Source organism: Cololabis saira, chromosome 5, assembly GCF_033807715.1.
Source record: "Cololabis saira isolate AMF1-May2022 chromosome 5, fColSai1.1, whole genome shotgun sequence".
Lineage (NCBI taxonomy): Eukaryota > Metazoa > Chordata > Actinopteri > Beloniformes > Belonidae > Cololabis > Cololabis saira.
Window position 1 is genome coordinate 26,631,201 of NC_084591.1, and position 22,620 is coordinate 26,653,820.

The following is a 22,620-nucleotide window of genomic DNA, read 5'->3' on the forward strand; positions in this document are numbered from 1 at the left end:
TTTATGCAGAAAGATGCTGACTGATTATGTTCATAGTGCACGCACACAGCACGCATCAACACTTTGAACTTGTAAAGTCAGCTTTATTTAACACCTCAAAGGATTTAAACTGGTAACTGTCACTTAGTGTGCATAATTAGGACACTATGTCATATGAATTCAAATGGCCCACTTGCTTGGAGTATCTGCCACATTTCCCAGCAGACAGATGCATGAGAATAGCCTGTCAGCACATCAGCAACACGTCACTGCATAAGCAGCATTGCTTGATGACTTTCCTTGTCGTTAAAAAACACTTTTTTTTTCTATCTCTCTTGGGCTATCATAAAATGTATCGTGCTGGTTCTTTGAATAGTTATCAAAACACTAATGAGCTTTTTTGTATGTGGGTGTCAAAGTGGTTTACAATCGAGTCACACATGAGTCATATAGCCTATAGAGTGGATGCATTTTAAAAAATAAAGGACTTTGTGTGTTTGTGCGGTTGTGTGTGAATGACAGACACACAGAGAGAGAAACACATTGTACAGTTTAGATAAAGATTAAAAGACACAATAAGAGTGCAGACCTCGCGCCATTTATTGGTTGGTGTCTGTAGAAAGGTCAGTTGATACATAACATGATGATTGAGTGCCCTCTGTTGGCAATTTAAGGAATTGCAATCTCAATTTACCTTCTCACCTAAAATTATTCTCATCATAGCTAGACTTCCACCGTACTTGATATGATCTATAACTCAACTATAACTCAACATTTTTCCAATAATACGGGCCGTTTGATTCATGTGAGCTCTCATTTATACATGCACACACATAGACACACACTTTCAAAACACACTTTTTACAAACACGTGTACAGAAAAAAATGACATCTAGTTTAAAATTATTTGACAACACTGCTGGATTACAGCTTTGCATGACTTGGAATATCTTGCAGTCTGTGGTAGTTTCAGTTGACCCGGGGTCGCTCCCAGCACTCCCCAGTCCCTCCATGAGAAGGTGCAAAAGGACATATAAAAAGGCAGAATTTATCAATCATTTTATTAAGATACAAACAGAAAATACATATACTATTACACACAATTCAAAAGCAATGTATGATTTTTAATTTATCAGTTTTCACTAAATTATTCGAGTTATTTCAGAGACCATTGTGTTTTTTGGGGGGTGTTTGTGGTTTTTTTTCTAAAAGTCCTTTTATGGACAAGTACCAACAAATTTGTCAACGTGTGTATAGGTAGGCAGATTACTTTGTAATAATTGTCACAATAATAGGCAACCTCCACTTTTCCACCAGTGTAGTGTAGCGTGACTTTCATCAGAACCAAGCACATTTAATTGTTTTTAAGGAGACTGTCTCATAGATGCAAGCAGGGATGTTAATTAGGATTCTTTTCTAATTAGGTTTAAGAGGAGCAGATTCCTGTTTTCTGTTGATCCTAGACTTGAAAAAAATAAATATCATTAAAAATCATATAAAACAACAAGACTAAGGATGCCTACGCGTTTTGCTCATGCTGTACATTAATGAAAAAATGACAACAATTGAGTTCAAAATGATGTAATAATAATTATTATTGTTATTATTTTTGTTGCTACTGCTATTGTTATAATACATTAATAACAGAATAGACTAGAATAGAATAGACTAGAATAGAATAGAATAGAATAGAATAGAATAGAATAGAATAAAACGTTATTGGTCCCCCAGAGGAGAAATTCACTTGTGCAGCAGCAAACATACACACGCTCAACAATTTTCACAAAATATACACGAAAGTATGAAAAGGTATAAAAAAGTATATCCTAAAAAAAGCTAAAACAATAAATAGCTAAGTAATTAAAAAAAGTGAATGGTCTAAGTCACATTTTTCAAAAAACAGAAAAAATGTAAGTATTAGTACTTTAAGTATTGTTTTTTCATATTTGTTTGTTTGTTTGTTTTAAGAAAAAAAATGAGAAGAAATTACATTGACCATGAGCCTGAAGTTCATCCGACACTTGCTATACAGTAGTAGTGTAAAGTGGTTACATAAATACAGTTTTTCCCAATTGTTTAAACACATTTCCTGATAGACTACCTCACTTTCTCAAAACTCTAAACACAAAATGCAAAATCCTACACTTCTCTTGCAAAAGCACACTCTACCCTCAAAACAGTGTTAACTCTTCACTAAATGGTATTTCCTTCTCAAATGCCAAACACATATATCATTTGAGTAGACATTTCTAAGCACCCACTGAACACTGATGTGCAGAATGGAAGACACTATAGTATGAATGGAAAACACATATGAATGTCTCAGTAGAATCATGCATTTGTATGTTCAGTGTTACACCTTCAGCTGTTGGATGCAATGTATCACCATATAGTATTCATATGTATAGGCTACTCAAATAGAAAACAACACACAATTCTGTACTGTAACAACAAATACAGTAATATTTTACAGTATTTGGACTCAAAATGTGCAGTCCACTGGCCATCACAGCAAGCTGCTCACCTCTCTCAATATATTCCACCATCCATTGTTCTCCAAACAAACCAGGAGCTCACCTGTGACCCTTTTATGGCAAATTGCTGATTGCATATTTCACAACAGCCTTTAGAGTTTAGAAATGTGGTTGACTGTGTGTTCTGTGTGAACAGCAAGAGAGGGAATTCAGGAAAAGTGTGCAGGGTATTGGGAATTGTGTGTAGTGTTGTGAGAAATGTGTGGTATGGAATGGGTATTTGAGTCTAGAGCAGTAAATGTGCTCGGAGTTCAGCAGGATTGGTTCAGCCACCTGGAACATGAGTTTCAGGTTGTGCACATTGTGTATGATGTTCCAATAAATGTGTTTAAACAATTGTGAAAAACTGTAACTCAAAGTGATGGAAGATAATCTATGTAACATTCGTTCTAATCGGATCAGAGTTTGGGTTTTCCATCTGCGAGGTGTCATACACACTCCAGGACACATGGGGGCAGCACGACTACAGGTTCGTGTTGTTGCCCGGCAACGACAAGAAGAAGAAGAAGGAGTTTGATAATATTTACACTGGAAGAGGAGAAGAGGTGACAGCGCTCAGGTGAGTGCGGAGCGGAGTCCGCAGAAATACTTAACCAATATTGATCATAGTGGAATAAACTTGTTAATAACATAAGATAGAGCTGACTCATTATATCAAAGTGTGTGACAAGGACATGTAACGCGTAGTGGACCTGCTATGTTTATTTGAATAGCTAACCTACCATCACATGACTGTGTTCCTGATTAAACTGATTAAACCCTGTATTTCTGGGATTTGTAATAATCACCGATGTGGTTGCTTTCAAATTCCTGGCTTTTTTTCTTTAATTAAGCTGTCTTTCATTGATGGATTTGCGCAGGATTAATAAAAGTGATATTTCCACTCACATTTAAAATCCAATGTTTTAAAATTAGAAACTATTCATTTTGCTTTTACACATTTAAGTGTTAAAGCAAAGAGTTGTGGATCATGACTAGGGTTGCCAACCGTCCCTTGAAAAACGGAATCGTCCCGTATTTATAAACTAAAGTACGCACTTTGTCCCGTATTACTGTGTCAAAAATAGTCTTAAAATGCCAAGGGAAAATGGCATTGAGCTGTTGAGTTCATGAGTTATTTTTTTCTGTTTTACTACAACTGTAGCCTACAGTCATGGCCTTTGAGGCACAAATATGTTTACAAGTTTTCTACAGACTTTCTGTTTGCACTTTTGTTATTGCACTAAAAATGTGCACTATTGCAGAATGGATGTTCTGCTTTCTTTCTATTGTTTTATATAAATTTATATAATTTTAAGTTAAGCAGGACAGGTTTCTGTTTAAGAAAGATACTTATTCTATTCAGTTCATTTTTTTTATTTTGTATTATAGTGAATTGCTGGATAACAATTTGTTTTCCATGTGTTCATGGCATTCAAAAATATACATCTAATTCAATTCAGGTTCGAGTCAAATAGTTAAAAAATTGTTTCAGTCACAAATAAAGGGGCTAAAAAAATTTACCATGTCAGGAAAGGTGAAGGCAATCGGGTTGGCCGGCCCTGCCAATGAGGTGTCCCTTATTTATTTTTCAGGGAGTTGGCAACCCTATTCATGACCAACCACTAAACCGCTCGTGCTGAATGATACTACAGGTATCACAACGCTCGCTTCACTCTTTCATGTCTGTCCCGTGGGCTCAGGGTGAATCTGTCATCTGTAATCAGAAAGAGGCACCAGTGGCAGATCTGTAGTTCCGGTGTTTTATTGCAAATGCTAGTCAAGCTTCATGGTCCCAGGCAGCACAGAACCTCCTACAGGACATCAGGCCGTCAGGCCACCCTCACGAAGTCTGTTTCTGATCGTTCGGTCAGAGACATTCAACCCAATGGCCTGCTGGAGATCATTTTGCAGGCCTGTGGCAGTGCTAATCCTCTCCCACCTTGCACAAAGAAGCACATTCAACTCCTGGTGCTGGGTTAAGAACCTTCATGCTGAAGGTTGCGTGTTCAAATCACGTAACTAAAAGTTGTTTGGTGGTTTAAACCTGTGTGCCCGTTGATATGAGAAAGAACACACTTAGTTAGAAATAATGACAAACAACTTCTCTCAGTTAAAGTTTTTCTTATTGGAGGATCAAAGCAAACTTACACACAAACCTCTCTGTTGGGCAGAAAACCTCCCAGAAAAGTCCAGATCAAGAATGTGCATTATAGTTTTCTACTGACAAAAATGCTAATATTTAGATATATGTTATAATAATATAACAGGTTAAACTGATGGAGAGGAACCGTGATTTAGACGTGATTAGCCCTCCATCCGTTGGAGACTTGATTGGTCCCAATCGCTCAGCTCTCTTCGTCTTCTTTTGCTCCCCAAACATCGTGGATTTGGCATTGTACTCAAGTAACCACTCTTGGTTGTCTCCCCTTCTATGCTGTTTTCTTGAGATAAAGGAGCTACTTCAAGTGATTAAGAGTTAACCTACGTAAGCCTGTGTGATACTTTCATATGATACAGATTTCACCTGCAAAAGAATGTGAGCAAAGTCACAATTTAGTTAAACATGTCTGTGAAACTCTGTAGGGTTCAGGTATCACCTCATGATACCAGTACCATTGACCCAAGCCAAATGCAAAGCTACTGTAGTAAAAAGTAGTCAGAAAAGATGAGGAAGGAAGATATGGCAGTGCCTCCACCTGTAAAACCATTCCTGTTTTGGGGGGTTGTCTCATTGTTCCCCCTCTAATGCACCTATCATTAATGCTAATGCCCTATTGTTAATTCTAATACACTTATTGCTAATTCAGTGACCAAATAAATGTACCAGATAACGTCTAACTGACTTGGTGCTATATTCTGATTAAAAAATGTTCCTTTTAATTTCTTTCTTAGCAGTGTATGACGGTAAATCAGATCTGTGAAAAATACAGTCTAGTAAAAAATTAAACATTTATTGAAGTTTAAAGTTTTATTTATCAGAAGATAAATAACCCAAATAAATAAAGAACCAAAAGATGTTTTTCCCTTATTATGATTATTATTATTGTTATTATGTCCTGATACATACATTTTGATCGGGAGAGTCAATCCTCTTTTCCTTTCATAAGTCACCGGGTGCTTGCTCAGAGTGGTGGTGGATTGTATCAAAGAAAAGCTTTGATGCCATCTGTTGGTTTTCCCAGTTAGGAAATTATTGTTTTTATTTTTATTGGCTTTATGTTAACTGGACTAATTTGGAGTCTATGTTTTGGGTACCTTTTAAAGCTGAATTAAATTGAATTCTGTGCTGCTACTTTATAACATTGTTTAGAAAATTACTACACAGATAGTTTATTATTATTATTCTTTCTTTTTCCATGTTTTCTTTTTTTCTACTTTCCTATATAATGTACAGATTTGATGGCCACAGGTCCCTTTGTCATTCATTCATTCATTCATTCATTCTTACCAAAGTGTTCAACACAGCAATTCACATATTTTCTGTGATTCCACCCAACCAACCGCTAAAAGTTAACAGTCCACAAGCGGATAGGAGTAACTACAACTTTTGCGCTTTTGCAAAGATTGGTATGATTGCTTATGTGATTAATTTGTAATTTTGTGGTTTAGATATTGCCAGTGAAGGATTATTATAAGTGATCATTTACATATATTCAGCATAACTCCCATAACTCTTTTTTTCTCGGTCTCTCCACAGGAGCCTCTTTCTCATGTTGTTCATAAAGGACTGAAGTGTTTTTCCATCATGGACACTGTTGGTGACTTGGTGAAAGTTCTCCACACTGAAGCTAGTGGATTTTCTGTGACGCTCAGTCTCTTCGTCATTTTTCTAGGCCTGCTCTACTGGTAAGTGCATACCATCATGTTTATTTGGGGAAGTTGTCACTGCTGTGGAAATAACCACTATGATATTATCTACTAAACCTTTTATAGAGCTTGTAGGGCAAAAGACTGTATTAATAGATACGTGGATAGTAATTGGTTAATTGTGCGATTTAACTTGAAGTCTTTTTTGTCTGCAGGTATTCAGTCTACCCGTTCTCAGTCCTCTCACGATGTGGCATCAGACACCCAAAGCCAGTGCCTTTCTTTGGCAACATCTTCTTGTTTCGTGAGGTAAGATCCAGTTCAGAACACTTTTTCATTTTTTCTTTTTTCATTTTATCTTGTATGCAGATATCACAATGTTAGTGTAGCTGTTCATCCGTCATCATTACATCAAATGAAATTGGGAATAATCTACCTGTTTGTCTCTAAATTGAAATAATTATTGATGGTAGCCTCTTTTTTAATATCATTTTCTTCAGGGTTTTTTCAGACCTCTCAATGACATTATAAAGACACATGGGAGAGTGTGTGGGTAAGTACATTTAGCTGATTTTAATCCTAGTACTGTATAAAATGAACTCTTGTCGCTAGATTCAACAATAATTACTAATATGGTTTTACTCCGTATATTTTCAGATATTATTTGGGGCGTAGACCAGTAGTGGTGGTAGCAGACCCTGATATGCTCAGACAAGTGATGGTCAGAGACTTCAGTAGCTTCCCTAACAGAATGGTGAGCATGTTAACTAAGACAGGGAGATCTTCAAAACATGTTCATTCACCATTCTGACCTAAGACTGTGTGAGAGTATAATACACGTTTATGTCTGTACTTTCCTTTATATCTACGCAGACTTTACGCTTTGCCACCAAGCCCATGACTGACTGTCTGCTCTTGTTGAAGAATGAAAGGTGGAAGAGAGTGCGCAGCATCCTGACTCCCTCCTTCAGTGCTGCCAAAATGAAAGAAGTGAGAAGATCATGTTCTGATTGATAAGGCTACAGCTGTTAGCAGCTGTGTTTTGAAATAATTCAATACTTAATCTGATTATTTATTGTGAAATATCACCACAGAACATATACAAACCAGAAATGGTGAACACAGTCAGTTTTCATGATAATGAAGTAAACTTTGCAACTTTTCAATCGTGTTTGGGGTTTAAATTGACATTAGGGTCACTTTAACTAAGTTATGAGTTTAACCAACTCGTAACTTTTCAGGTAAGGGTCTAATATTGAGCCTGACCTCAGTTTTAATGTTCGAATCTTGGCAATTTCAACTTGGGTTAATACCACATCCATCCTTTAGGTAGATATGTCATGCTTAGCTTTGGGATAGATTCAGATGATTATGTGACATATCACAAAGGACACTTATCACCCTGGACACTCTCTGTTTGCACTGTTGCCCTCAGGTAGATGGTACAGAGCAATACATTATTTATTCTACAGCTGTAACCAAACTCAATCTACTCAAAAACTGTAACTAATATGAGGGATTGTGTGCATGTGTAGGCTATTCTTAATTATTTATTGGTTTATTTGTTTTATTTTATGTTGTGTGTAAATGTTTTATATACTATAGTATTTATATATTTATTTTTTAGCACTGACTGATGGCATTTTTAATTTTGTTATTATTTAACAATGCCAATAAAGATCTAATCTAACATTATTCACTTTGAGCATGAAGTAAATAATGAAAATTCAATTCAGTTTGATTTATTATGTTTGAAGGACAGGGTTCATCTTTCTGTCTTCTCCTTTCCCAGATTGCATTCCTTGACAATAAGTGTCATTATCTCTTTTTTTGGAGTAGATGGTGCCGCTTATTAACACAGCCACGGATGGCCTGATGGACAATCTAAACGTACATGCTGAGTCAGGACAGGCCTTTGACATCCACAGGTAATCAGACCAGACGGAGCAGACCATTGTTTTTGTTGTTGTTTGGTTCTTTCCTGGTTTGTCACATATTGTGCATCTGTTTTTTTTTTGGTAGGTGTTTTGGCTGTTTTACCATGGATGTTATTGCGAGTGTGGCATTTGGCACTCAGGTGGACTCTCAGAACAACCCAGATGACCCGTTCGTCCGCCACGCCCAAATGTTCTTTACCTTTTCTTTCTTCAGGCCCATCATGTTGTTTTTCAGTACGTAATATAACCAAATGGAAATGGACATTTAATTGGACTCTGTCATGGTAGTATGCAGTTTTCCTCAGTTCAATATTTTTTTAATCAAGTGTAGGAATCAGGAATAAGTTGGTTATATTTGTTAACTCATTCATCTACTAGTGTGTATTACTGTTTTCTTCACTCTAACAAATGCTTTGTGTTTTTGTTAAGTTGCTTTTCCCTCTATCATGGCTCCTGTGGCAAAGTTCATCCCAAACAAAAGACGAGACCAGATGAGTAACTTTTTCATCAACATCATTCATAAAATCATCAAACAGCGAGAAGAACAGCCTCCTGATCAGGTGAGATTCATATTTAACACTCGACAGCTTTAGAACAGTTTCTGACATTTCAGGAGTTTAATGATAATTATTTTTGTATTTAAAGAGGCGCAGAGACTTCCTTCAGCTGATGTTAGAAGCTCGAACAAGTAAAGACTTTGTGTCTGTGGAGGACTTTGACACGGGAAGCCACGCTGACGAGGTTGTTCATAGGAGCCAGCACACACACGCTCCAGCCTCAGATCAAGAAAACGGCCACTCACACCCACAAGGGTCACCCGTCCGACGTCCACAGAAGAAGATGATGACTGAGGATGAAATTGTGGGTCAGGCTTTTGTGTTCCTCCTGGCAGGCTATGAAACCAGCAGCAACACGCTAGCCTTCACCTGCTACCTACTGGCCATCAACCCTGACTGTCAACGTAAGGTACAGGCGGAGGTGGATGATTTCTTCACCAGACACGTGAGTCTGTTCTATTCTGGCCCAGATTTCTGTCATTTGGACGGTTGACTTTTTCTTTTTTTTTTTTTTTTTTTTTTTTTAAATCAATGCACATGTTTTCCAGGATTCACCCGACTACACAAATGTCCAGGAGCTGAAGTATTTGGACATGGCTGTGTGTGAAGCGTTACGGCTCTATCCTCCCGGATTCAGGTAAAGAAGTTTGGTGAAAGGGGATCAAAGGATGTATGCGGTAGCAGATTTACAGAGTTATCACATGTAGAAAAGAATAGGAAAATTAGGATTTTTAAAACCTATAGTACTAATTATTTCTTTAACATTTCATCCTATCAAGGTATGCGCGAGACATTGACCATGACTGTGTGGTAAATGGCCACTCCTTTCCTAAAGGAGCCACATTGGAAATCCCAGCAGGTTTTCTCCATTACGACCCAGAATACTGGCCCGAGCCGGAGAAGTTCATCCCTGAAAGGTTGTTTTTTTAAGCTCTTTTTAACATGAGTAAAATGTTGGCTTGTCATTATGGTCTTTACTGACAAATTATGATGCTCTCAAACAAGTCCTGTTTTGTGTAACAGCTAATGACTTTATACACATAGCCTAAAGTTAAATATTATTCAAACAAGCTTAAAACAGCCCACCAACCATGCACTTACACAACTCTCAAATATTTGTGAATCAGTGTGGTGCGATGGCTGTAATTTGCCTCCGCAATAAATGCAATTTAAGCCTCCAGCGAACAGGGAAAAACATGTAGTCAATTAAATACTTGTTATTGACATAATATGACTTGCAAATAACATTTATCATTTTCAACTAACATGGTATTTCAAATATTTCTTTTTATCAGCTTCATGTAGTTTTCTTTTTTCTTTTTTTTTAGTTCTTTAAGTGTTAAACATGTCTTTTATGCCTTTCCTTTAAAACTGAGGAGAAAATAATCTGCTTACTGCTTGTATTCTATTTTAACTGAATGGAAAGGTAATTTGCCAGTTGTGTCATAGTGTAAAGTACTTTGAGAGGGATAGGAGATTACATTTCTTGCTATATTCTGACATTTTACACTGAGTTTTAAGCTCTTAGACTATTTTCTTTTAAATAGTGTCTCTTTTTTTTCAGAAAAGTCTTAACTAAAGCTATAACATTTGACGTTCCCACCAGGTTTACAGCTGAAGCCAGGGCTAGTCGCCATCCCTTTGTGTACCTGCCGTTTGGGGCTGGACCCCGTAACTGTGTGGGAATGAGGCTCGCCCAGCTGGAAATCAGGATGGCTTTGGTGACTCTGTTCAGCAGGTTCAGCGTTGTGGCGTGCTCCGAGACCAAGGTGGGTTGGCTCAGGAAAAAACCATGCTACTTTATATTACCATTAATCCCCATCTTTCACCACGCAGCTAGTCTATTTTAGATGGTGTGCTGAAAGTGTGTATCATACGCAAGTGCTGCATGGAATAAAAACTATTAATCTGGAAGTTTGTCTTGGTAGGCAGGTGGTAGAAAGGCGGGAAAAGTATAAACGCAGTCTAGTCCATTTATCAAGTGATCGGATCATCTTTTCTTCACCCCCTCCCCCTTCCCTCCTCTCCTCTCAGGTTCCTCTTGAGTTGAAGTCATCAAGCACTCTTGGACCCAAAAATGGCATTTTTGTGAAAATCACAAAAAGACACATGGAAGAAAGACAACAGGATTCTCCATCAGAGAATTAAAAGATCCCTTCTATTCCACTTAGAGGAATCTTGTAAAACATTACAAAGCATCCTACTGATTATCTTGGGTTTTTCTTTACTTAAAACTATAGTTACTTATGAGTTGCATTTCTTGATTACTCTGCTCCTGTAATGAGCTGGAAAGTAGCCTGAGCCAGTGATTGTATTGCTGCTATAATGATAAATGATTGCAGCTCAAATGAAGCTCAAAGATGCTGTGTCTAAATGCTCTTCACATATCTAGAGACACTGCTATGAGAGATTAGGGTTGCAGTCAAAACCTTAATGAGAAATATCATGAGGTGTTTAGTAAAAGATATGACTTTTTCTTTTTTTTACCAGGCCTATTTGAGTGTGTGAAAGGAAAACCAGAAAGAGTGAGCCAATTATCGGAATAAAACAAAACCTTTTGCAGCCTCCTAACGTGTAGCCAAAACATGGATTTTTTTAAAACAAGCTAAACATGGTTGCTCATTTGGAAATGTTTATTATCCAATAATAACAAAGGTAGCTTTTATTTAAATTATAAAAATATTGTTATTTTTATTGTTTGCACTTTACCACTATTTTTTTTATCAGTTTGTATGTACAGCAAATAGTTTAAATTATTTTACATCTTCTAAAGTTACTGCAGCGATATGAGGAATATATGACGAGACTAAAACTTTCTTCTGCTACTACAATCAACCGAATACGTTGTTACCTCAATCTGATTTGCAAGTTCTGTCAGGAAATGAGCAGCTGCTCCTATAACTTGTTTAACAAAGTAGATTGAATATAACTGTTTCTCCCCTCAAACTTACAACCAACCAGCACAACTGATCTGACGCTGGTTGTAATAGATGTTTCTACTTTACCATGCAGCAGTTATATCCTCATCACCCTGTTATCTATTACTTAAAAAAAAAAGCTTGTAGACAGCAAATCAAACTTTTCTTTTTTCCCCAGAACGATATCTTTAAATCTTATTATTCATTATATATAATTTTCAGCGTGTCTTGATGAATTGTCAGCAAATACCAGGCGTGCAGAAATGTGATTAACCATCAAACATTCACACATTTGCAATTCAAATGAGCTGAACCATGAGACTGGAGAAATGTACATATATTTGCAAGGCGGTAGACCATCCGTTTGTCTTACGTGTTACCTACTGCGAGTTTTAAAAGGAAAGACATCTCTCCAACATTACTCAAGTTTGTCAGAATATAGGAAACCCATCTTTTACTCCCACCTTCCTCAGTGTTTTGTCTACCTCTAAGACTAAACAGTTTTCTTTACCTCTCAGTGAAGTCATTCATTATCATTGAAGGAAACAGCTGCACCTTACATATCATGATTTCTCATTTCTATCCTGAAGGCTATCCTGAACCATTTTGATACAGCATTTAACTGATAGTTGGGAGCAATCGGAGAGTTTAATTGTACATATGAGAGTGATTTAATTCAAATGTATCTATGAAACATAAACCATAGCACTTGGGACTGTTTAAATAATGTACATTTAAAATAGGTGTTATACCACATGTAACAAATTTTATCTGACTTTATTGAAATAAAGAACTCAAGGAGGCTTTGTTTGTTTTTAATGACCCATGAACTTTATTCTACAGCTGCTCACCAGATCATGTTTTTACAATCCACCATGTGAATTACCTTTGACACATTCTTGTATAGACAAAATAATAAAACCACAATCAAGTGAAAACAGATGTCAATAAAGGATTTGATTTTTGTCAACAATTTCCAGTGCAAAAAATATGCTGTCATTCAATCCCACTGTTATTTCCAATTTCATTTTTGTTCTACATTCCTTTTTCCAAGAAAATGTCACATCTCAGTTTATAAACAATTTACAAACAGCGTGTAGTATAGAAATGGATAAAAGGGGCCTCTACCTCAAAACATTCCAACATTAATATACGTCTTGGTCTTTTATAAACTGGCAATATAAACCAAGTACATAACATTACAATGCCTTGAGTCCAGAAGGAAATCGGGATTGATAAAGGGTCAACAACACCCAGCATGCCAAGCTGACACAGTCCAGGAAGGGCTGAAATATGTAGGTGCATGAAGACAACCACTAGAGGCGGGCTCCAAAGGTGAGTCAATTAAAATGCCTGATGATTCATGGTTAGTACTCTCCATCATAGACAACACCCACCACCCTGTTTACAGCAGTGCTGTCATCATCGTGTTCCACGGACAGGCTTGAGAACTCTTTTGTCCCCCTGGCCACACGACTGTACAACATCTTACTGTCACGGCAGGGGAAAAGCACACAGTAATCCCTCGACTCATCTTTCACTTTTCTTTGTTTCCCAATGCATCTGCACTGCTGTCCTAAGAGCCAGCCCCTAGTTTGGACACGTTTATCCAACAATCACCTTATTTTTGCACCTTATTTTACTTTTGGGCCTTTAATGTGTGACAGGTACAGGATACCTTGAATTTCCCTCAGGATCAATAAAGTATCGATCTATCTATCTATACCAGGTTGGGATAGAATCCAGTCAATAAGGCTTTTATCATGAACTCTGTGGGACTCTGGAAGGCAACAAGCGAACAAGTTACTACTGAATGTGGTATGTACCAAATAGATGCATTTAACCCACTGAACCACCTCAAATTATCACAAAGAAAAGCAATGGACTAAATAATTGCTACTTGAATTGTTTTAACAAAAAAAAGGCTAAGTTATGACAACCTGGTGTCAAACTACCAGAAGACACATGTTTACCTGCATGTTACACATGTTCAGGACAGCTAGATAGCTTGGGATCCTGCCAAAAAATGGTAACTATGAAGAGGCTTCAAGGAAGCCAGCCAAAACTTAGCACCTGAAAAGAGTAAGGCAGATCCTGAAGAGCAGAATGGGAAGAGCACAGTTAGGCATGAACCACTGGTAGACTGAAGACATTAAGAAGTTATATCAGTGGCTACAAAAGACTTGGATTTACTAATCACAGCAGCGGGATCGAGCCCTGAGCACAAGAGCAAGAGGTTGGGGTCAGTCCAGCTCTTAACCATCAGAGATGCAGGCTGGTAAGATGCACACAGACTCATAAGTGGTTGGAAACACGTACAAGAACATCTGAGCCGAGTGTGGAGGAGAACTCATATACTGGTGATGAGGAACCAATCAAAGCATTTTGGTGCTCAACAAACTTGAAAAAGTTGTGATTAAAATAGCAAATTCCAAAGCGACAGTAAAAGCATGAGAAGCGTGAAAAATAGCAAAGGTTGAAAGAGGAAGTACAGAGGGTATGGAAGGTGAAGAGAACAGGAGGGCCTATGGAAACTGGACAACTTAGAGCTGTGAGTCCCAAGCCGGAGAGTGACTCCAATAGTTTCTACAAAAAACATCAGAGATATGTATCAAGAAGTGTGCAGTCCTACGATCATTTAAGATACTGCATAGAAAACTCAAATTTGGAGGAAAACCTTCTTAGCTCATACATTCCCAAATCTAAGTTTGAATCAACACATAAGTTGGTCTTACCAATTTCTCTGTTGCCAAGTGTTTTTTTTTTTTCTTTCCCCTTTTTTTTTAAACTAAAAAAGTGTGATTGGAGAAAGACCTAGAACGCACATCTGTCTGATCATTTCAGTTTTGAAAGGAGAACTCCTTAGTAGAAAATACAAGAAATACAGATTGAGAGGCTGTCCGCTGCATCATTACACTGCTATACCTTCACATAGCAAGTAGTTAGCTCATGTGATATCATTTAAATGTATAGAACAATACTTTAAGAAACCCACTTCCCTGAAATAACCTAAAAAGCTTAAAAGTGTCCCATCATGGAGTTGTTCCCCTGACTTCATAAAAGCTAAATAGAGCAGATGGATTTAGTTGTACTTGATGATGTATTCTGGATAAATCTGATTTTTTTCAAAGATAACATATATGCTGGGATTGCTCTCGTTGTCAACGCAGCTGTTGTAGAAAACACTTCCTTTTGGGGGGGGTCGAACATAGCTGTTTTTTCCCTTTGTATACTCCCCCACCAGGACCAGCGCCACAAACATGGTCTTGTGCGAACCGCCACTGCAGTATCTGTCAGAGTAGGATGCATCTCTGGCAAAGTAGCTCCCTGGGAAACATAAGAAATGTGAGAGACTGGGCAATCATGCTTCTTTTTAAACACAGCACTGGGATTTTGAGGAAAATGCATGTTCATAATGTGGCTTCTATTGTATCAATAGAGGCTTCTTCATGTTACCTTTGCCATAGGTAGTTCCATGAACACCACACATCCTCCAGTCAAAGTTTTGGCTGCATATGGGTTCAATCAAGGTCTCCTCCGTCCCGTGGAACAAATACTTCTGATCCACAAGTTTTCCCCCATTCTTCTGCTGCATCTCCTTCTTCTGCCTGGATATAAAAGCAGAAAAAACATGAATATGTGCTTTAAAGATTTGAGACATAAATATGAGAAAAGAATTTGGGTAAAACCAATCAGAGCTGTCTAATACCTTCCGTTTCCACTGGCCCTGTTAAACTAAGTTAACCTGTACTGGTAATAGTTTGGTGTTTACCACAGTGGTATAGATTATTTAAATTTGACTTCCCTGAAATGTCTGAATAATTCTTTCATAAATCCAAAAACCTCTAACAGTGATTTACCACTCGAAGAATCTCCACAGAAAAGGGTTCTGGATCCTCTCGATGGTGTGAATTTTACTCCGGGGCATTGTGGTCTTGAACAATTTCTCAATCATATTGTAATCCATTGCAGATTTGGAGAGCAGCACAAGCTGAAAGATGAGAGGATAAATTATGAATCAAGGGTATAAATAAATGTATGTATTCAAACTTCATTATGCAACAAAATAAAACATAATAATATCAGTTACAAGAGCATGCAGTTTCCTCTATAAAGATACCTTGTGTCCAAAGTCAGGCAGAGCTGTCTTGTCCCAGTAGGATGGGAAACTTTCAGGTGCGGATGAGCTGGAGGAGGGTGTTGATGCACTAGAGAGAACATACATACAACAGTCACGGTGGTGCTGATACTGAGCACTCCAAGAGAAAACGCTACAATTGCATAAAATGTGTATAATATTAAAATACCTTTTCAGCGTTGTTTCAATCTCCTGAGCAGAAACAAAGCGAGGCCTCCTTCTGACCTCTCTTTTAGTTTTGTATTTTACATTCTGCTGATACATCCGCTGGGTTCCTGCTGCATCTTTAAATTGAAGAACATACTGGTGTTTGCCAGCTTGGAAAGGAATGTCTGTATCTTTGTCCGCCAGGTACAAATTCTCTAGGGTTGGAGAAGTAACGGTGGCGTCACCCTGAATATCACACAAAAACCAGAGAACAGCAACTTCTGTCAGCAGTCACATCATCCATAAACACCAGCCAGCATTGGACAACAGAACATGGGAGGTCCTTTATTAGATGTTTAATAAACAGATAAACCATAATTCAGGCTTTAAGATCCCAGGGAGTCGTTTACACCGTGTCGTAAATGCATGCCAGCGTCCGACTATCGCGTCGAGCTGCGTGACATCGGACGCTCTCTGTCCACACTGAAACCGTTAAACTCACGGCCAGTTAGGACAGTCCAATAGAAAATAATAATAATAGGTCTCCTTTAATGAAAACACAAAGGGGAATTAAAACACATTTATGTATTTTAAATATTTTTTGTTTATATAAACATTGGTTGTCTTCAAGTGAAACATTTACATTTTCTTTTAATTTGTAATTTTCACTCATGGCTCTCTGGCATTCATGACTGATGACACAGATGCATGTTTCTGTGTCTCCAGCTGTTATATCTTTCAGAACTCGTAACTGAGCCCCATCCTGCTCCTCTTTAGGAAAGTAAATTTGGTTTCCCATTTTTAGAGATATTTACACAATGTCTTCTCTTTTTGGGCAATGTCTCCTCTCTCGTTACATCCATCGATCTCTCTAAATTGTGGTTCCGAGTTTGTTCCCGTTGTCGCCACTAACCTCGGGATGGCAGTTCTCGCGAGAACTGTGACAATTCAGTTTGCTGTTTAAAAATTATTATATTATAAAACCGTAAATTTACGGGAAAATACTAATACGGGAGGACGGCTGGAAAGAGGGGTGAAATACGGTAGTTTCCCGGCCAAAACGGGAGACTTGACAGGTATGGATAAAGGCCTGCAGCACAACAACGCCGGTGTCGGTGCTTTTTTTTCCCACCTGCTTTTTTTTACCGGCTCCCCGTACATGATGACGTTCCGTCTTGTGATAATTCTGATAATTCCTTGTATATGTTTCTTCTCCCTTTTACCTCCACTATGATCTGCTGCTTCTGTCTTTACAGAAGTGTATGTCTCTATATGTTATCATTGTTGAATCTGTAAATGTCTAAGCAAAATAGTCATAATACATTATATAAATATAATAAAAAAAATGTAACGTCAACTAAGCGCTCACTGATTAATCCGCAATTGCCAAAAAAGACGTTTTGAATGTGAAGACATGGTGAAAAACTACCTTCCTAGCTTAACATGGCAAAAAAATACCATTGCGGGGAAAAAATGCACACTTCCGGGGAAAATATTGCAGCCCGATACAATCTGGTACCCACACCGGCGAACAAGAATGGACAACCTGTACCAAGAGGCGAAACAAGGACAGCGAACCCCTGGGGAACCCCTGGCCAGGCAAGACCCAGAAAGGAGAAGTCCCAACTGAAGAGGGACACACCCCCTGGCAGAAACAGGCCCAAACAGCCCCCCTCCATCCTATAAGCGACCCAATGTTGCCCACTTCATTTTAGGCAATTTTGTATGTGTGTGCATAATCACGTCTACCTTTGGTGCATCAAAGGATTGGGGGATTTAGCCCCACTTAGCCTGGTCCTGATAATTTTGTATGTTTGTGGGTTTTTTTTAATTCTATTTGTAAATTCAGGTGGTTGCTCCCATGCACGCCACATCTTTCTCTGTAGGTATTGTGTTTTGTTTTGTTTTGTCTTGGGTTTCTTTTATAACGTTGTCTTTGCTGTGCATGGGAGAAAGAGGCATTGAATGGAGGAAGGAGGCAAGTTAGGGGGTAAAAGGGTTCACCTCCCATAAAAACCTGGGGCAGCCCAGGGGGCCCTAGGGACGGGACAGGCAACAAGAACCCCCTGCTACCCACGCAGGGCCGAGCAAAACCCACCTGGGGAACCCCAAGGAGAGGAACTGGGCGGAGTGGTACGTCAGGACACCGTTAGCCCCACAATGCCCCACCACCCAGCACTGGTCAACTTGCACCCGCCATACTGCACAGAGGTAATAGACTTAGGCAGCAAATATGCAGCTTTCTTATCTGTCAAGGCGCTACTGATACTAAATATAGTTTTTGGAGCACCATATGCAGTCATCCAGTATTTTTATTTGTCAGTGAAGACTTTCCAAATTTTAAGAAGACGAAACCAAATCATGTCTCTTTCTAATAAAAGAACTCAAGAGCAAAACTGGTGTGTCTGCTTGAAAATATTTGCTGCATTAAAAAAGAAAAAAAAACACACACAGGATGTTTTTAACTGTTGCCACTAAAGAACAGAGCATTATTTTACTTTCGAATGTAGAGATGGTGGTAACTGCAGTTCTAAAATGCATTCAGTGTCTTTTGAAAGAGATGAAACACCACTGGCATAAACACGCTGGCCCCAACCTTTTGAGACATACAGCTGTTTTCCTTATGCAAAATGAGTTTATACAGTATCAAAAATAAAATCAAATAGGTTTATTCATACATTTTCAACTCACCTGTCCATACTTTTCCCATAACCCATTCTCGTCCTGCCAGTACCAGACCCACTCTGTTGTCAGAATGAAGTGGGGGGGCTTCGTAATAGAAGATGGACTGGAGATGCGACGGACTGGAGACCCTCCATATGTCATTGTGTTGAAGTCAACATATTCCTCAGTGCTAGGTACAAAGCTAAGAAGAAAGTAAACCAATGTTGAATATCTTATGTAAACACTGCAGAATATTGAACATATCCTCATGTACCGTTGAAGAGACAGAAGTTTCATAAGCGTTGTGGTGGGCAATGGCTCATCCATGCGGCTCGTGTCACAGGCTGGGTCACAGTACGCCTTCTCAATATCATCCATTTTGGGCAGGTCCATCCAAGTCACGCCATCTTTTTCTAAAACCTGCCATCTGTATGGTAAGTGCCAGTGAACCCGAGCACATTTCTCTGCAAAAAAAACGCAGATGGTATTAATTTACAAAATGTGACACAGTTAATGAGCAGTTAATGTCACCGTCACCCCGTTAACAAGAGTCATACCTTTGAAGCTGCAGTGTCTGCGAAGGAAGAAGAGGCAGATCTCATTTTTCTCTGCATCAGTCATGGGTTTGGAAGCACAGACGGATTTTGTGGGAGATGCAGGGTTGTTATGAGGAGGCTGACAGAAAGGCTGCGGAGTGTCCCTATTCACATCTGGAAGCACCAAAGGAGATGTACAGTTACTACTATGTATTGTGTTGAAAAAAAATACTCTTGTTAGATGAAACAAATGTTTAATAACGCAATTCTTTACCTGGGACGACAGCAGCATTCCTGCTGCCTTGTTTATCCATGATGATGAATTTATTTCTGTAAATCTTTTCAAGACTCCTAATATTCTCCTGACTGAATCTTTGGAAAAGCTTCATTCCAGTGACATTGATGGTATGGACTCTCTTACACGAAGGGCCAAACTTACAGTCGCCCTGGAGGAAGTGCTGGCAGACATGCAGCTTTGTGCAGGAGGTGGTAAATTTGCAGGAACCAAAGTCACCATCCCCCTTGTTGTAATGTGGGCATACCTAGATGGGATCACAGATAACGAAATGTAGATACAAACCGAATATCCAGAGAATATCCACTTCTGTGTTCCACTCCAGCAACTTAAACTTACCTCAGGAAGCAGAGATGGATCATTTTGCAGTAACAGCAGGAACAGTTGTTTCTCTGTCAGATCGTTGAGACCATTTCTCCTCAAAAGGCCTGCGTTGTGTGGTGTAGCCAGATTATGTTGATTTTTACACTTAGGTCTGGAATTAACAACACACATTCTCAGGTTGTTTCACTGAAATAACTCACTTCAAAAAGGATGTAACCAATTCACTAAATGTTCAAAAATCTACACAAGCCTCTTATTACTAGGGGTGTGACAATCCATTGATTTACATTCAATTTAATGAAGAATGATCCAAGAGCATCATTATAAAATAAAAAATATCGATCAGCAACACATGCAATCCTCATCAATACATGTTCACGAGAGGCCCTTTGCTGTCTATTTTCAATAAAGGAATAGGGTTTTTAATCAAACTATCTAGATGAAATAAATATACCGGTAACCCATAAACAAAAATGTGAAATAATGTTTTAGTTACTGTGATGAGAATGGAGGCCCTTGTCTTCAATCAACATCTGAAATTGTCTCATATTGATCCTCCTGAATTAAATCAAAACTGTATTGTGGAATATTTTGTGATTAATTGGCACATAAAATCGTCACCCTAATAACTGATGTAATATCTTATTGTTATGTAACCCCGAGTTATTACAGCTGTGTTGATACTGGTAGCTGACATGAAGATTCTGTAAGATCTGTTCATTTATCAAGTACTTTGGCGAAGACATGTTAGACACCACCTTATACACGGTTAAAGATCACCTTCTCTTGGTGTTTACAGTATTAAACAAACAAAGGTCATGAGTCACATTACTCTTCATTACTAAATCTGAGAGGAGTTGGAAATGTGGACATTTTTAAACGTAGACTAAAAACTAATTTCTTTGGCCTGGCTTTTATGTAGCATCAAATTTGATAGTTTTATTCTGTTTAACATTTTTTTTTTTAACATTTTTAACAAGGAATTTGTTTTATTTATTTATCTATTTCTTGTAATGTTTTTATTATTGTTATATTTTATTGTTGTGGACTGATTATTTTTAGCCTTAATTCTTGAACTTTTATCATTATTTCATTTTAATTAACTATATTGTATGTCAGTGTGGATTGGTCTCCCAGTTTTTATTTTAATTATGCTTATTTTTCAGTCAAAATGTTAAGCACTTTGTATTTCATGTACTTGGATGAAAGGTGCTATATAAATAACATTTGATTGATTGATTGATTGATTACTAAAGATGAATACAGAGTTTGTTTTCAACAGTGTGAGCTGGCTTTTGTGTACTTTTTCTTTATCTAGAGATGTTGATGTCATTTTGAATAAAAAGCAATATTTTTAAATGGTTATTTAGAATTACAGACGATGTTTGTGTTAGTTATTTCAAGCAGTTATGTAAGGCTTTTGTGACGCCATTAGCCTTGAGCAAAGTCGCATACTTTTAATCACCAATGAAAACAAAGGAGCGGGTGCGCAGGTGTCGTGCCAAAAAGTGATTGCCTGCCAGCGGCGTAGGCTCTGCGTCGATTTAACGCGGACCATAATTCAGGCTTTAAACTTAACAGGGTAAAATAAAAAAATGTAAAAAGCCTATAGTTTTAGGTTATAAGAGCTATGAAAGCATGTGATGTGAGAACTGCTTGATGAAAGTATAACTAACTGCGTGTAAGAGATGTTCACCCACCCAAAGGTGCAGCCTCCACAAACATGAAACCTGCACAGGTGCAGGTCGTCGCACTGCAGACAGTCCCCGGGTTTGCTCCGGCAGAGCCGCAGGCTGCTCTTCCCCACAACCAGCTGGTCCTGGCCGGGCCCGGCCTGCACCCGGCCCGGCCGGAGCGCTATTCTCCCGTCATCACGCAGAACAGAGCCCAGTTCTGACGCGTCCACCCGGACACGGCTCTGCTGCAGCTTCTGCTTCAGCTCCTGCAAGTCCAAGCATCCTTCGTGGTCACACAGGATCTTGGTTATTAATTTAGAAAGATTCGATGTCATCCTGAAAGTTGCGAGTCTCTGTTCCTGCTGCAACTGGTTTGACTTCTATGCACGGAGCAACGCCTACTTGCAGAGAAATGAAACCGAAACAGAAGCGTTTTTAAAAGAATAGTTGGTTCTGGAGGACTGCCCCTGGACGGCTGGTACAATTACGTACCTTTTTTATAAATGCATTTAAAATGTAAAAAATAAAAATATTTATAAAGGTTTTAATGTAAAGAAAAAAAAATATGTGAGTATGTTTTTAGAGCTACCACTTTTAAATCAACCAAGATTTAAAAGGATAAACATATACCAGGGATTAATTGAAGTCGAAAAAATTATAAATATACGCCTGAGATAAATTGGAGTCGACAAAATGTAGTAGTTTTATTTAATTAGTCACCGATTGTGATATTTACGCAGGTTCTTAAAGGCAGCGCGACCCATAGCAACCTCTGCTACGTTCAGGCACCTTAGCAACCACGGAGCGACAAGCTTTCGTTGAGTGAAGAAACACATAAGGTCACAGAAGAGAAGAAAAAACACATTTACATTCAAATCAAGGTACAGTAAATACAGCTGATTTTAGGAATATTTTGTAATTCAAAATACCCCATTAAATATATTCTAAATATATAAAACAAAACTCACCTCTTCAGAACAGCTTTTAATGTGTGATTTGTTTCTTATCCTTTAGTTTTTCTTATTTTTTATCTTTTATCTTTTTTTATCCTGTTGTTTTTTATTTTAATTTTCTTGATGTTTTATCTTTGTGTCTGTGAAGCGTCTTTGAGATCTTTTAAAAGCGC

At 38.2% G+C, this 22,620-nt stretch overlaps 2 protein-coding genes across 2 annotated transcripts; one reads left to right on the forward strand and one right to left on the reverse strand.

Moving 5' to 3' along the window:
• The first annotated feature begins 2,996 nt into the window (after window positions 1–2,996).
• On the forward strand, window positions 2,997–12,517 carry tbxas1 (thromboxane A synthase 1 (platelet)). Its single transcript, XM_061721390.1, has 14 exons — window positions 2,997–3,072; window positions 6,193–6,341; window positions 6,518–6,611; window positions 6,803–6,855; window positions 6,960–7,056; window positions 7,176–7,292; window positions 8,142–8,230; window positions 8,325–8,473; window positions 8,669–8,799; window positions 8,885–9,241; window positions 9,345–9,433; window positions 9,576–9,713; window positions 10,403–10,565; window positions 10,831–12,517. The coding sequence occupies exons 2-14, from the start codon at window positions 6,241–6,243 to the stop codon at window positions 10,942–10,944; spliced, it is 1,692 nt and encodes a 563-aa protein (XP_061577374.1). The 5' UTR covers window positions 2,997–3,072; window positions 6,193–6,240; the 3' UTR covers window positions 10,945–12,517.
• Window position 12,518: 1 nt separating this feature from the next.
• On the reverse strand, window positions 12,519–21,879 carry parp12a (poly (ADP-ribose) polymerase family, member 12a). The gene is made up of 11 exons (XM_061721389.1): window positions 21,519–21,879; window positions 19,834–19,969; window positions 19,474–19,741; window positions 19,221–19,373; window positions 18,938–19,127; window positions 18,691–18,865; window positions 16,022–16,245; window positions 15,835–15,922; window positions 15,575–15,705; window positions 15,171–15,322; window positions 12,519–15,041 (listed from the first exon to the last, which is right to left on the reverse strand). The coding sequence occupies exons 1-11, from the start codon at window positions 21,827–21,829 to the stop codon at window positions 14,797–14,799; spliced, it is 2,073 nt and encodes a 690-aa protein (XP_061577373.1). The 5' UTR covers window positions 21,830–21,879; the 3' UTR covers window positions 12,519–14,796.
• Between the last annotated feature and the right edge of the window lie 741 nt (window positions 21,880–22,620).